This window comes from Nelumbo nucifera, chromosome 1, assembly GCF_055504915.1.
Source record: "Nelumbo nucifera cultivar China Antique chromosome 1, China Antique-T2T, whole genome shotgun sequence".
NCBI lineage: Eukaryota > Viridiplantae > Streptophyta > Magnoliopsida > Proteales > Nelumbonaceae > Nelumbo > Nelumbo nucifera.
In genome coordinates this window covers 29,209,557-29,225,427 of record NC_142649.1, presented here as the reverse complement: position 1 = coordinate 29,225,427, position 15,871 = coordinate 29,209,557, and the positions used below count along the sequence as shown (strand labels likewise).

Sequence of the window (15,871 nt, the reverse complement as noted above, 5' to 3'; positions counted from 1 at the left end):
CAGCCCAACCAGATGTACCATGGTTTTTCTGATTTCCCTAATCTTCAACGTGGTCTTCCCCTTCACTCTGTATGTTTTGAATAGCAGGTCCTTTGCTTCAGCCTTTAGAGATCTTCTCCAGGTTGTTATCTGAATGAACTCCATCTTCTCCAGCCCAAGGTTCAATGTATCGACACGTATCGGCCCGTATCGGCTGACACGTATCGTTCAGGGACCCCTCCAATACGCCCCTACAGTGGGTGTATCAGGGGGTCTGACCGGTTCAGGGGGTGGAGGAGCCCTAAACCGGCCCCCTGAACCGGTTTTGAAAAAAAAAATTAAAAAGTTAAAAAAACTAAAAAAAGAGGTATCGATTCGCCCAATACGCCCCTACCGGCGTATTGGGTGTATCGATATTTTGAACCTTGCTCCAGCCTCTAGAGAACTTACCCTTCATTCTGTATCTTTTAGCAATAACTTTTATCAGCTTATTGTCTAGAAGACAAAAAGACAAACATCAAAAGGAAACTTGAACAGGAAGCTCAAGTCTTTCTTATTTTTGGTATAGAAATTGTGTAGCTCATGTCAAATTCAGGGAGGATTAAAGATCCATGAATTGAGCACCAAAAGGATACAATATCTCTTTTATTTAACAGAAAAAAGGAGAGATATAACTAAGTAGAAATTTTACCTCAACTATAATGACACATTTTATCAACATTATTGTCATAAAATAACGGTCATATTATTCTAAAAGAAACAACAAATGCTTTTCCAGAAGGAAAAAAACTATTATATATGGCTCTTATATTAATTCATGGCTTCATCCATGATCATCCTAGGAAGAATTTAATCATTTATATTATCTAGTGCTAGAAACATATTTAAGGCTTCTAAGCACCTGAAAAAAAAAACAGATTACTACATATGAATGTATGTTCTTGTATGCACACACAAATAAAGGTTGGGAAAAAAGTAGACAAATTCCTTCTTACCTATGTAGCCAACTGTTGTAATATAGTTCCTCAAGAGCTTGAAATCCTGCATGATAGAAAAAAGGCTTGATGCTCAACAGTACAGAGAGATGACAAGAAACTAATCCCAGTTCATCATAAAGTCTTTTTCTAATAGATGCTGAGTAGTTGGACAACACTTACATTGAATTGCCATTGTTCTGGTAAAGTCAGTGAGTGTGAGCATGCATCTATGTGTGACTGTAGCTTGTATAGATTGATTAACAAAAGGAGAAAGAAGGATATAATGCATCTACCTGTGACTTTTGGATTTATTATTCATAGTAATCTCTTAATTACGATTATAGGAAAATAATAATTTACTATTTTTGAAGTTGTTTGGGAGCTATTCCTTATTTGAGTGTCCTTATAGGTTATCTATTGGGTTACCATAGCTACAAAGTAGTAGTTAGAATTTGTCTTGCATCAGTTTCCTAGTTGAAATTGGAGTTAGTGAAGTTAGATTCAAGCCTTCATGTTTAGTCTATAAATTAAATAGATTTACTGTAAATCTCTAATTGGAATTTAAGAGTTGATTTGATGGAATAGTAGTTCATTTTGAAGTTACTTACAGGTAATAGAGTGATCTTCTTTTCCCTCTCTATTTCTTCTTTCTCTCTTCTATTTCAGATCTGAATCTCTACTTCTATTTCCAATGCTCATTGGAAGAATTTTAAGTTCAATTTAACATTCTGTAAGCCAACCGAATGAGGACGGCCTGCTGATCTTGAACTAAGGAGAAGAATACCACGAGGGTTAGGATGTGTATGGTTGTGGAAGGCTAAGGGTTCAAGGGAGTCTGAACCAGAAAATGGCTAAGGCTCAGAACTCAAGGATTGGAAGTGAAGGAAGAGGAAGAAGCTGGTAAAGGAAAGAGGAAAAAGGTCCTTAGCTTAAGACATTCCCTATTTATAGAAATGGGAAGGTTAGGTTACGTGCATGAGGCTACACATTCTAGAACATTCTGTTAGACAGTTTTGTATGCCCTTAGCTTCAATCAGAATGATGTACATTATGAGTTTATTGTAAATAAATAAAAGTACATATTTGATTCATGTTCCCTTGGTATGTTTCTGTGTAATACCCTTAAACTGGACACTTAATGAGACTCGTATTAGTTTAGAATGTTCACAGCCAGTGGGTCGGTCTGGGGAGACCTATCCAGATAAGGTTGGCACTGATGTGCCACCAAGTCGGTTGGGGTGGCCTGTCTCAGCTGTTAGGGTGAAACCCTAGGCACATGTAGTGTAGGATCAATTGAATCTTTGAACCGGACCAGATTTCCAGTATTGCCCTGGACCTTGGAGATTAATGGGCAAAACTGGAAAGTTACACCCGACCCCTAGACTCGATTATGATACTGCACTAGGTGTCGGATTGGGCTGTCTTTGATGTACCAATCAGTGAGATCCTTAGCGGGGGTCAAAACCTGGGTATGTTGGGACAGTCTGAGAATTCATCTGAGTGGGTGATCATAGTGACAGGATCAGCCCCTTTGTCGAACAAAGGTAATGATTGGGGATGCACTCTCTCTAATGGAAACCAAGACTACCGGCAGCCGATTTCAATCGTTGAGATTTGTTTTGCAAAATATATTTCATATGAGATATAAAAGTATACATATTATGGTTTCTAAAATGTTTGCAAAAGGTTTTAAATCCCGGGATCCATATAAGTAGAGAGTGCAGCACTGTTCCTTGCAGCCGAGGGAGAGGTCCTCTCTTATCGGGCAGTGTTTGATCATTATAGGCTGAGAGGTTGAGTGTAAGACCATTAAGGATAATACCTGATGGGCTAATCTTGCATCTACCCACAGTACCTAGGTGTTACAAGGTGGCTTGGCCCAGGGACCACTTAAGGTAAGTGTTGGGCCCATAGAGCCCATGTGATGGGTTTCAAAGGGTGCACTGTCCATAACAGTGTATTCGGACAGGCCTTGTAACAAAGGCTAGGCCGAACCCATGTGGCTGATGTGTAGATCAATGTTTGGGTCCCACGCCATATAAGGAAGCCCAACTGGGCAGCAGTTAGGAAGGCTAAGTGAGCACATAACCTTAATGGGCCTAAAGCCCATTTCGAACTGGGCTAATTTAATCAGTTAAATAAGGGGGCAAAATCTGGGAATGGATTAGCAGATAGGATAGGGTCTTAACCCTATCCACTCAGAGAGTCCAGATCTAAATGTGATTCAGATCTGGAAACCTCCTAATGAAATTAGGAGAAGGTTGATCTAATCTGCAGATAAGGGTTTACCCTTATCACTTAAAGGGAATTCTAATCCAAATCATATTTGGATCAGCAAACTCCTAATGGGATTAGGAGCTGATCCCTTTAAGGTTACAAAAGAAGGAAGGGGTGGCAGCCTTTAGTAGACATACATTCACATCCTCTATAGAGCTGAAATCACAGAAGAAAGAATTAAGCAACCCTGCGGAATTCTTTCTTGCCACCTCCTTCTTCTTGCCGCCTACCTTGCCAGTTCGATCTCCAGTTCAGTGGGAGAAGTCAAGATTTGATCTTGACATCAGTTCTTTGTGAAAGGACTGATAGGAATCTGTGCTCACGTGCCCTCCTGCTATTTCTTGCGAAGGACTAGGTTCTTGGAGAAGAACTCTGCTGATTCTGCTCCATCCTGCACTGCGCCATCTTCAGTGGGAGCAGTCTTTGGATCCTTCCTTGGGCGTGAATACCTCCATTGGGAGATATTCCTTCTCCGTATCAGGTATAATTCTCTCCTACTGCTTTTGTTCAGATCTGGTTCAGTTTATGGTTCAAGATTGATCATTGAAAATATGATTTTCTAAATAGGGAATTCGATTCCCAGTTGAAAGGGAGAGAAATTTTTTGAAATTCGCCCACCTTATTCCACAAGATTTGGGTGTCCATACGATGGATCTCTCATCCCTTCATATTCCTGGTCTTAGCTGACATGAGGGAAACAGAGCCTACCTTTATTTCCCCCATGGACACGTGTCTAAAGGGACCATAGGGTTGTTAAACCACGTTCTTGGGGACCACTCAGGAAGCAATACATGTTCCAATGGTGGTGATCATGCATCTGACACCCTTGAGCACCTCTCCAGTGTCGAGATCCTCAACTTGGCCTCACAAGGCCCGACTTTGCTCAATCCAATAAAATCACTATTCAAATATGCTCACGAGGTTCTCATCCCACAAGATCCAGCTATTGGGCCTTGTTGAACACTACAAGACCGGGCACTATGCAAGGATACATTTTGTGGGATCCTCTCTCAGCAAATCTTGCCTGACCCTACAAGGTCAACATGCAATATTACTGAGATACCCGTGAGGCGTTTGCTTTGCTTCTCAACTTCATATCTGTTTTCTCATAGTTGATGCCTCACTCTCAGACCCCTAACTTCATATCTGTTTTCTCATACATTCAATTTAATAAGATTGTCTACAAAGTGTGAGCAAACTTAAAAGAAAAAATGCCAAGAGATTCAAGATGCTAAGAAATAGCTACCATCTATAAAGCATCAAAACTCCATATTATAGATGAAGTGCAAGAAGAGAAGCAATCAGCTCTAGCTGAAAAGTTTATTGTAGATCTAGATCTAGATTTGGGTGTTGAATGGGTTCTCAAAGAAATTGATGATGATGTTGACTACATTCTTGAAGAAAAGTTTCATCATGATGAGATGGTCATTCCTGAAGACAAAGAGTTAGTTAATGGAATGAAAAATTTGTTTAAGAGGATGTTATCTTCTTCCGTAAAATCAGTTACTAGTTCTACTTCACCCTTTCTCTCGCGAAGTAGCTATTGCAATTAACTTACATAAATTTATTACATGAGTTAAAAGATGAGGTTGACAGAACTAACCCTTTCTGTCTACTCCCATAAATTTACCAATCAACTGGGTCTTCTTCCTTCAGTCAGGCGGTTCCCAAAACTCCTCCCAGCTTGGGCCGGCATCTTGGAAAAGTTTTCATGGCTCCAACTTCGTCCTTGAGTTCTGGCCTGCCATTTGCCAGTGAAGAAGAAGACACAGAGGGTGACCTCAGCTTGTATGCTACTGAAGCAGATCCAGACCCTCGTGAGTTTGCTCTTAAAAGAGTAAAAGACCTGTTCACAGACAAAGGGAGTTCGGGTTGTGTGGAGATTCTCGAGCAGACCCAGTTGATCAATCCAAGCTACGGAATGTCTTCAGAATCAGACCCCCCTGTTCGCAGACAAGGGAGAGATTCGTCAACTTCCTTTCCTGACCAAAACCATAAATCGCACTCAGGGAGATCCCCCGCCCCCCATTCGGTTCTGTCTTCTCTTCAATCTCCTTTTTCTTGCTCTGTATCTGCATCTCACTGTCTTTTCTCCCCTTCCACTCTTTCAGGTTCAAATGAGTTGCCATCCCACCCAATGCAGATCCTTCCATTTCAGACAGCTGTTCCATCAAGCATTGGCAGGAAGGAGACAGAATTTGGGAATTGACAATATAGCCGGAACTTTGGGAATTGTGAGAAGAGACAAAGAAGATGAAAAGGAGAGAATCTTTAATAAAGAGGTGACTAAATCTGGAAAGGCCCAGGAGAAGAACAGAAAAACAAAAGATCCTAAAAAAGAACTAAAAAGGCTTCAGTGGGGTCTAATGGATCGCATCTCAAAGGGAAATAGGATGAATAAGGGGAACTCTGTCAAAGTGACTCAATGAAGAGGAATATCAGGGGTTTGTAAGGTCAGCTCAAAAGAAGCCTAGTGAAAGAAACATTGAAGAGAGAAAATCCAGATATAATTGTCCTTCAGGAATCAAAAAAAGAAGTCATCAACAGAAAACTTATGAAAGCCATATGGGGAATAAGGGGTAGAAAACGGATTGCTGTTCCAGCTGAGGGTTCTGCTAAAGGTATCATTCTAGCATGGAAGGAAGATGAAATTTCAGGCTTGGAGATTGACAGGTGAATTCTCAATCTCGGTTCTGCTCACTAATATTAAAGATGATTTCAGCTGGATCCTCACTGGTGTGTATGGTCCTAACTCTACCTCTGATAGAGTGAGGATTTGGGCTGAGTTGGAGTCCCTGCATGAGGAGGAGGACATTGCATGGTGTCTTGTGGGTGATTTCAATGTCACCAGGTTCAGTTCAGAACATTCTAATGGTAGAATCCCAACCAAAAGCATGAGAAATTTCTGCATCTCTAATTTTATCCCGGGGGTCCTTGTGAAACTTGATCTAGAGAAGGTGTACGACAAAGTGGATTGGGACTGCATTCTTGACTGCTTAAGGCTAAGAGGTTTTGGGAGAAACTGGATCAGGTGGATTAAAGGTTGTATTGGCTCTCCTTGGTTTTCAGTATTGATAAATGGTGAAGCAAAAAGTTATTTCAAGGCTAGTAGGGGTCTAAGACAAGGTTGCCCTCTTTCCCCATTACTTTTCACTTTGGTGATTGATATATTTAATTATCTCTTTGACAAGTCAATTCTTCTCAACTTGGTGAAAGGTTTTGAAGTGGGTAGGGATAAAATTCACATCTCTCACTTACAGTTCACCGATAACATAATCTTATTCTTGGATGCCTCCATAACCAACATCACAAACACTAAAATGGTAATCGAATGTTTCGAGATTCTCACTGGTTTGAGAGTTAACTTCTGCAAAAGTAGTATTGTTGCTATTAACTTAGTGGAAGTGGAACTTCTAGAAAATTTCAAATCTTTGTTGGGGTGCAAAGTGGAGAATCTCCCCATTACCTACCTTGAGATGCCTCTTGGAGGGAATCCACAATCCCTCAATTTCTGGAGACCAGTGATGGAGAAATGCGAGAAGAAATTATCGACTTAGAAAAAGTGTTATCTCTCCAAAGGGGGTAGGCTTACTCTCTTAAAGGCCTCCTTATCAAATCTACCGGTCTACTTTCTTTCTGTCTTCCAGATTCCGACCAAAGTCAGAAATCAGATTGAGAAGCTTCAAAGGAACTTTCTTTGGGAAGGTGGTGGAGATAAGAGAAACCATTTAGTTAGCTGGAAACAAGTATACAGACCAAAAGATGAAGGCGGTTTGGGTATTGGACAGCTTAAAGAGAAAAATTCTTCTCTCCTAGGCAAATGGCTCTGGAGATTTCCAAAAAAACCTAGTGCTCTTTGGACAGCTGTCATCTCAAGTAAATATGGACGAAATACAAGCGGGTGGGATTGCAATCTCCAATTGAACAGGATAAAGGCCACAAATCCTTGGAAAGGTATATGTTCCATTCATACTTCTTTCCTTCCTTTTATAAGGTATAAAGTGGGAAATGGTTCTAAAATTAAATTCTAGAAAGATCTTTGGTGGGGGGAAGCTACCCTGAAAGCCTCTTTCCCTAGGCTGTTTAACCTCACCCTTGACCAAGAAGCCTCTATTTCTTCTTGCCTCCCAAACCAGACCGCCGAGAATTCTTTAAACCTCCACCTTAGAAGACCCCCAAGGGACTCGGAGATTTCTGACTTAATAGCCTTAATCCAAACCATCGAAGATGCCTACATATCCCCCTCTCATTCTGACACCCGAATATGGACCCTTCACCCAAATGGTGAATTCTCTTCTAAGTCTATGTTCAGGGCTTTGACTGCTGAAGATCGGCATTCCTCTTTTCCTTACAAGAAAATCTGGTGCAGCCACATCCCCTCAAGAATTTGCTTCTTTGTATGGGAAGCCTGTCTCAGAAAGTTAATACTTGTGATCTCCTACAGAAAAAACTTTTGGGAAGACGCTCCATTTCTCCTCATGTTTGTATTTTATGTCTCAGCGAGGGTGAATCTGCATATCACATTCTTCTTCATTGCAGTTTCACTCAAAGGATATGATCCCACTTCTTGAATATGGCAGGGTACAGCTGGGCTTTTCCAAAACACATTATGGACAACTTGAATCAATGGCAAGGAACAGGGCTTAGCAAAAGGGGTAAAGTCTTTTGGCAATCAGTGCCTCATGCTGTGATGTGGGGTGTTTGGGATGAAAGAAACATCCGTATCTTTGACAATAAAAGCAGAACCTTGGAGGCATAGTTTTCAACGCGTCTACGCAATTCTGGGCAACACTGGGGCGCCTAGTTGCCTAGGCACCCGCCTAGGCGATAAAAATTTTATAATATGAAAAACTAACTTTTGGCTAGTTTCCTAGTTTTATATACCATTCAGCATGTGTGTTAATTGAAAAATAGCAATTCTCTTTATTAAGAACATTAAATTTCCTCTAAAAATGTGGCAAATCATCACATCTAAAAGATAAAAATCTTTTACATATATTAATTTCATTATTTTCAAAAATAATGCTACTATAATAAGTATTTAGTAGAGCAAATTCATATTAATTAGCAGCTAAAGAAGGTTATTAACTTTATATGATAAATATTCAAGATGGAAAGTAAAATAGAAAAAAACAAGGATGGAGTTTCTGTTTTGTTTAATTAGAGAGAGAATAGAAAAAAAAAATAACTTTATTATTCTAATTGTTTCTTTCCCCTTTCTTTTCTTTTCTTTTCTTTCTTTCTTTCTTTCTTTCTTTTTCTCTTCTCAAAACCATTAAATTTCAATAGTAAACCATTAAAACAAAATATAATTGATATATAGCATATAATAAAATGTATTAACACATACATTAATAAGATGCAACAATATAAATGATATTATAAAAGGCACCCGCCTTGTCATTTTTGTCACCTAAGCGGGCGCTTAATCGCCTAGGCAGGCACCCAGCCGAGGGTACCTAGTCGCCTAGGCGCCTAGGCGATGCCTTGACAACTATGCTTGGAGGAGTTAATCTCGGATATTACCTATCTTTGCATCTTTTGGTTAGTGAATTCAGCTCTGTTTAAAGGACTTTCAGTTAATGATCTTATCAGAGATATTCACCCCTTTCTGTTTCTGCCTCATCCCCAGCAAACATCCTTGAGGCATCCCATATCCATCAGTGAAGGTGCGATAACCCTTAATTTTGACGGTTGTGCCTTAGGTAATCCAGGCCTTGCAGGTATTGGTGGTACAGTAAGGGATGACAGGGGCAATATCTGCTGGACTTTTAGTGGTCCAATCGGTTGGGCTGACTCCACAAAGGCTGAAGTGATGGCTGCTCTCACTGGAATCAGGATAATAAAGAATTTGGGAATTCAGAATTTGATCATTGCAGGTGATTCAGCAAATACGATAAAATGGTTAAGAGACAAAAAAGGGGTCCCTTGGAGATTGTATCACTATCTGACTGAAGCTTGGGATTCTTTGGATGGTTTGAATGTTAACTTAGTTTTTTGTTCCTAGGAAACACAATCATACTGCAGATGGCCTTGTAAGGGTTCCCCCCCACCCCCCTGCTTTGTATATCTCCTCTTGATCCCACCCCCCTTTTTTCTTAATAAATTCTGGTTAAATTTTCTCAAAAGAATTAAAACAACCAGTTAAAGTGATACATAAATGAAGAAAGAGAACAAAGAAAAGGAAAACATCACAGCATAAAACTTTATTCACCTTGATTTAAGAAGATATCAAAAAGATACTCAAATCTTTTAAAAAATGCCACAAGAATATCCTCCTTCCTTATTTGGCAAGAAGCAGAAGTCATTTCTTGAAGCACTGCATTCAAACATGTGGTTGGTCTCTTGTTATCCACATTCAAACCTATTCCTGAAAAAAAAAAAAGGCATGCTTCAATAAATTAACCATTATCTACTTGTAATATCTGCCAGACAGGAACCATGGATAAATTAACTTCAGAATAATTGGAATATATGAAAATAAGCGAATGTGGTATTGAAAAGGAATAGTATAGCCAGATTGTTAACAAAAATATGAGAACACATGGTCTTGCCATGTGGTGAGCAGAAGGTTAAGGCCCCTTTACCAACACTAACATTGAACTTCTTTGATTTATACGTCGAGGTGCATAGGACCCCTCCAACTTTTAGGCCATTTAAGTACAAATCATTTGGCCACTTTATTTTAACATCCAGATGTGGCAAGCCCTGAAATTAGAATATGCTTCCAAATCAATAACGACAAACATCCAAAGTTTCAAAATACTGTGAAATTCAAGCACAGGCTCCAAATAGAAAAAGAAAAATTCCAAAAAAAAAACTATTTTGTTCCTTTCCAAACTTGAGAAAACTCTTTTGTTCCTTTTTTCTTTTTTTTTTCAGATCAGTAAAAGTAAACTATATCAATGTGAAACTATAATAGGGAACAGACCCTAATACACAAAGTCATTGTTACAAAACTACAACCCATATACATAATATATAAACCAGAAACCAGAATTCCAAAGTTGATATTTTTCCTAATTTGGAAAAGTTGGAGAGCTTCATCCCATGATCTCTTTTTTTTTCTGCTTCTTTTTGTTGTTTTTTTTAAGAATGTAACATATAGAGACATTTCAAAAAGGTAAAAGGATAACATGTACACCAGAACCCCTGTACAATGAGGCTCTGTACAAATGGACAGATCATACAGAAAGAAGTATATGTATATCTCAAACATGATGTCGAAATAAGGCTCAAATTCAAAAAAAAAAAAAGAGTGAGGGGGGTCCCTGAACTCATATTGATTAACGTGTAGGACCAAATTGCTTCAACCACTTCTCTTAAAATCAAAACATCAGCGCTGACCTTGTTTCAACGAGAGGCTTTCTAGCCAACTAAAAATCGTAAAAGGAATCATTCACTAACAAAACCCCTTTTAACTGCATTTATAAAAAGAAAAGCCCCTTTTTAACTGCTAGATCCTGAAAATCTGTTCTATGGACTACAGAAAGCACCAACGAATTCTGAAAATACCAAAATATATGACAAGTGAGTGGATAAAAACTAGCAATGGATGGAAAGGTGGTTTGCAGACTCCAAGGTGAGTGAATGAACACATAACAGAATCCATGTTATTATAATCCCCAAGAATAAAGAATATAATAGTATTTCATAGCACCATGTACAAAATAGATAGGCAATTAAGCAAGGCAACCCTCCATGGGCACCTCATCGCTAGGAATGGCAACAAAGCGGATTCACGGGACCATACTCCCCATCCACAACCCCAACTTTGAAACAAGTCCCCGTCTCCAACCCCAACCCCCCACTAGGGATAAAAGTTACATTCCATCCCCAATCCCTGATGAAGACAGTTTCCCCGTCAAGGACCCGAATCTCTAAAAGTTTTTTAGAAAATATATTTACTTAATATATATACTCGGGGTCAAGGCAGGGACTTCACTCCCCATCCTCATCCTTGTCATTGATCGGGGATCCCTATTAATCCCCATCCCCATCCCTACCCATGCCAAGGCAATCCCCAACCCCAACCAAATGGGGTTGGAGAGGCCAGGTACTTGACAGAGATGGGGAAAATTGTCGTCCCTACTTGTCACCTAGGTAGTTGCCTAGATGTCACCTTGACAAATATGTTTTCCTAGGACAAAAACCTCAACCCCTCTATTTTCTGAATTTTCTTTTTTTCTTCTTTCTCATGAATATGTTGATTTTCTATGTTTTAATATGCAGTTAATACTTTTTTACGAGGATTATAAATAATTACTAGTAAAAGACGGTTTCTGGTTGCTATGGAACCTAAGGAATCACCCTAGGATTCTATGGTTTTTATTTAAGAAAAATACATCACCTAGGTCACTAGGTGCAAGGCACCCCCTGTCACCTAGCCTCATCTTGGTGCCTTGAAAACTATGATCTCCACATTAAAAAGATAAAAACAATGGGGATCATAGTTTGTTTTCTGAGGCTACCAAGTAAAAAGAGGGGCAAAGCTCCATATATGGTTTGTTGTCACACCTTACTTTCCTCCAAAACCCACCCTGAATGCTATCCCCTACCTTGTACTCCATTCCTTTTATATAAGTGAGGGGTAGGCCATCTTAATCCCTTTTCTGGACAAAGCAGCCATAATGATTGACAACACTCTTCTGGGTCCCATCTATTGTTTCTCAATCCACATTTTGCAAGTATCACTTCTCTCCACAGGCTTTCAGGTTCTTCATTAATCTCCAGAACCATTTTCTTAGGAGGGAGATATTGGCCATTCTAAGATACCTAATACCCAGCGCACCACTCTCTTTGAGGGAGCACATTCTTTCCAAAGTATACCAAATGAAACTTGAATTCATCTTTTTATCCCCACCACAAAAGATCCCTCATCAATTTTCTAGGGCCTCCCTTACTTGCAGGCATAAGGAAAAGTGATAGGAAGTAGGTGATAATTGTAACCTTACATCTTTAGTAGAGTAAGACATGCTTGATGATGGGCCCCATATAGCTTTGGAATTGCATTTAGTCCCAAGAAGAAGATAAACTTTTGTAAAGAAGGGAGTCTATATTGCAGCCCAAACATTTTTTGATAGTATATAGAAAAAAATTTCATTTGAGACAAAAGTACAATATCAAACTAGGGTGATAAGCTGGCACCCCAATTACATGTAATATAACAAAATGAAAAACTAAGAAACTAAATTATTAACCATTCAATAGTATCCCAAAATCAGATCTGTCCAGTTCAAAAATTTCTGGTCAGGTGTCAAGCTACTTCCTCCTGTATATCCAGACCAATCTCAATGTATGTGGAAAATGTTACCACATGGGGATATCCATGTACTGCAATAGCAACAAAGTAGCAATTGCTGCGTTGCATTGGATTGTCTCATGGACCATGGTGACACTGATAAGAAGAAATATGATTCAAGATGAATCAAGTGTCAAGCATGCATGCCTTTGGGGTGGCATATTCCTGTCAAGAATACAAAGGCCTAGCTAGAACTACTGATCTATTAGCTACTTTCAGCCCATATTCCTGTCATATCTATTTATTCACCTACACCCATCCATTATTTGAAAGAAGAAATTCCATAGACACTTCCAATACCCAGTTCTTCAATATGCTCCTTCTGTTTCTCAATGGTTCTTCAATATGTTGTTGAGCAATAACAAATCAGTCCCTGAGTCCAAAACCAAGATAACAACACCATATAGAAGAAGAGCAGTATGGCTGCATTTAATTCCTCTTTCGTCAAAAATACAAATCAATTAACTCAAATAAAAGCACTTACTTTTGCATCACAAACAACTTTTATCGATTCCGTTATCGCAAGAGACACCACATACTGCAGAAGAGGCACAATACGCCCATCTTCCATCTGTAGAATAAATGAAAACATAAGGCAACCTTTTGGAGATTCCCAAGTATTCTTCGAGCGACCTGAAAAATGTATAAGCAAATAAATCAGACTATAACAACTCTTTCGGAAAAGATTCTACAAATTTCATTTAAAATTCAAAGTTTGAACTTCAAACCTCTGCCTTTGAACTGAACATCAGCAACACAAGCGGTACCAATAGGAAGCTCGCTGAAATTGCTGCCCATGACTGAAAGAGTTTAAAGTTCCATACCCCAAAAGTTAACGTGTTCGAAGAAATTCCGCAAAGATGAGAACTTTTTTGAACTTAGAGATACTTACTGAGAAACGACATCGTGGGTCGAAGCCAATCGAGGAGACCAAATGAGAAATCTTCCGAACTGAGCAGTTGAAAGGGAATTCATGTATGATTCTGCTCTAAAAGACTCTTCATCAGAGGGTTTCTCCATTTCCGAACTTAGAAGAATTGAAACTTCACTGCCGTCTGGGAGATTCAAATTCTTACTGTTCCTCATAGACTGAGAGAGTTCGTTCTCCACAGATGTTTTTCCGAATAAAACCAACACAGAAGATGATGGATTCTCCATGGCTAAAACAAAATAACAGATTACAGGAAAGACAAGAACAGAAATATATTGTAAGACCATGAGAGTCGACAATGGTTGAAAGTGTCAAACTGACCTAAGAGTGATAGAGAACGTTTAATCTTCTGGGTACTGTAGATAGTTCTTGTTGGTACGACTGCGACCAGAGAACGTATCAGAACGGCCGTCAATGGCATGTCATGACACTGAAGATTGCTGTGATAGGAAGTGGCTCTCCCGATCTCGAAGAAGATTGCAACTTTCGATCTTCGAGTTTCGAGTTTGAGTCGAGCGACGTTACTCCCAATTGACTCGCACGGAAATGCGAGCTCATTGATGAGTCGACGACTGAGAATTCTGGCATGACCGATTCCGACTCGGCTTTGAATTTTGGATTAGAGAATGACCAGTTGACCACCGTACTAAGCACGGGGCAGCTATTACCAAAATGTGTTAACTTTTACTATTTTTTATACTTTAAAATGAATTTAAAATTACTGTATTAGATTATAGGGAAAATTCCCTGAACTTTGGGGGTGGGGGTAGTGTCAAGTTGTTGGTCCTTGTCCTTAACTGAATGTGAGTTATTTGTTGAAAATGTCAAAACTACCCTTTAAAAGAAGGCATTGTTTATTGTCTTTTATCTTGAGGTTAAACAGGTTATTTTTAAAGAAAAAAAGAGAAAAAACATGAAATATGATAAAGGGAAACAATAATTGAAAGCAAAGAAATAATATTTCAAATCTAAAGGTAGAAGACAATGACTTCATTAGTCTAGAATCCCAAACACTTCAACTAGTTCAGTCTCAAGGTATACTACAATGAATAGTGTCTTCTTTTGAATGGTAGTTTTGATATTTTTCAATAGATAACTGACGATCGATTAACAGCAGGGACCAACTTGACACTTTTTGAAAGTTTAAGTACTACAGTAACACGTTTGAAAGTTCGGATACTAACTTGACACTACCCCAAAGTTCAGGATAGTAAAGTGGAATTTTCCCTATATTATATTGAATTGTTTACTAATTAAGCAACAATAAATTTAAATTATATAATCTTTCTTACATTTGGTATGTTTATATGCTTTATTTAATTAAGATACTAGAGAGTTCGGATCTGCTTTAAAATATCTAATCTTACTCATATGTTTATATGCTTTATTTAATTAAGATACTCATATTTGGTATGTTTATATGCTTTACTCATATTTGTACTAGAGAGTTCGGATCTGCCGCTAACCGAGCTCGCCTCACAGTGACTTCATAGTACGTTTCAGCCATGCATTGACAACATTTTCCAATGAATAAATATTTTTAAGTCCGAGATATTTCATATGCACATCTAGACGTTGGGGGATGCTAACTATTAGTTAGCATGAATAATAGTTAAAGAGCCTTGGAATTAATCCACTTGAGGTGGATCTTTTTATTGTAACTAGGAAGCTAATTTTTAATTAGTTAATTAGATTAATTATTTCTTTCTTTTATGTTTTTTTTTTATTTATTTTAAAGGGCTACACAATGGGGGGCATATCATCCCCCAACCCAGGTGCGGGCGGGATTCAATCCTAAGTTTACGCTACAACCAGTAGGAGACCTTACCAATCAGATTGGCGCATTGCTAGCTACTTACTTCTTTCTTAATGGATTGAGATCTAAATTAGAGTGGGTCTTCTTTTGTGTTGATGTGTTCCCACCTGTATGAAGATAACTTTTTCTTTTAAAGTGGGGTTAACCACTTTCACTTTTTGAGAGTGGATAGCTTTTCATATGAGAGTATGAGCAACTACTTCTAAGATGCTCTTTCTTAAAAAAAAAAAAAAAGATGTCATTTGTCTGAGTGAGAAGTAGGGGTGGCAACGAGCCGAGCTTTTCACGAGCTGCTCAAGCTCGAGCCCAATTCAGTGGCTCAATTATGAAATGAGCTGAACTCGAGCCTACTAAAGCTTGGCTCATGAGGCTCACGAGCCGGCTCGAATATATATATATAAAATAAAATTATAGAAAATAATATATATAATAAAAACATTATATTTATTAATTATTATAATTCTTAATTTTTTAGATATCAAATAAAAAATATTATTTTTATATATAATTTTTTATTTTTATAAAGTACTTTTCTTAAAATCGAGCTCTAGCCGAGCCGAGCTCGAACTTTGTAGAATAGTCTCAAGCCG

General features: G+C 38.6%; 1 protein-coding gene across 4 annotated transcripts in view; it reads right to left on the bottom strand.

The window, feature by feature from the left end:
- The window catches only part of LOC104591018 (biotin--protein ligase 1, chloroplastic-like), a 67,995-nt gene extending 53,947 nt beyond the window's left edge, over positions 1 to 14,048 (bottom strand). For 2 of the 4 annotated variants that reach the window (XM_088896278.1, XM_088896279.1), the window contains exons 1-7: positions 13,787 to 14,048; positions 13,427 to 13,694; positions 13,263 to 13,324; positions 13,019 to 13,167; positions 9,821 to 9,941; positions 9,448 to 9,603; positions 975 to 1,020 (exon numbers count right to left, since the gene is read on the bottom strand). In XM_088896278.1, the coding sequence (XP_088752404.1) occupies positions 975 to 1,020; positions 9,448 to 9,603; positions 9,821 to 9,941; positions 13,019 to 13,167; positions 13,263 to 13,324; positions 13,427 to 13,694; positions 13,787 to 13,886 (902 nt within the window). In that variant the 5' untranslated portion in view covers positions 13,887 to 14,048. Of the gene's footprint in view, positions 1 to 970; positions 1,021 to 9,447; positions 9,604 to 9,820; positions 9,942 to 13,018; positions 13,168 to 13,262; positions 13,335 to 13,426; positions 13,695 to 13,786 lie in introns of those variants that run through there. The other 2 variants (XM_088896281.1, XM_088896280.1) reach the window with 2 other exon arrangements.
- Between the last annotated feature and the right edge of the window lie 1,823 nt (positions 14,049 to 15,871).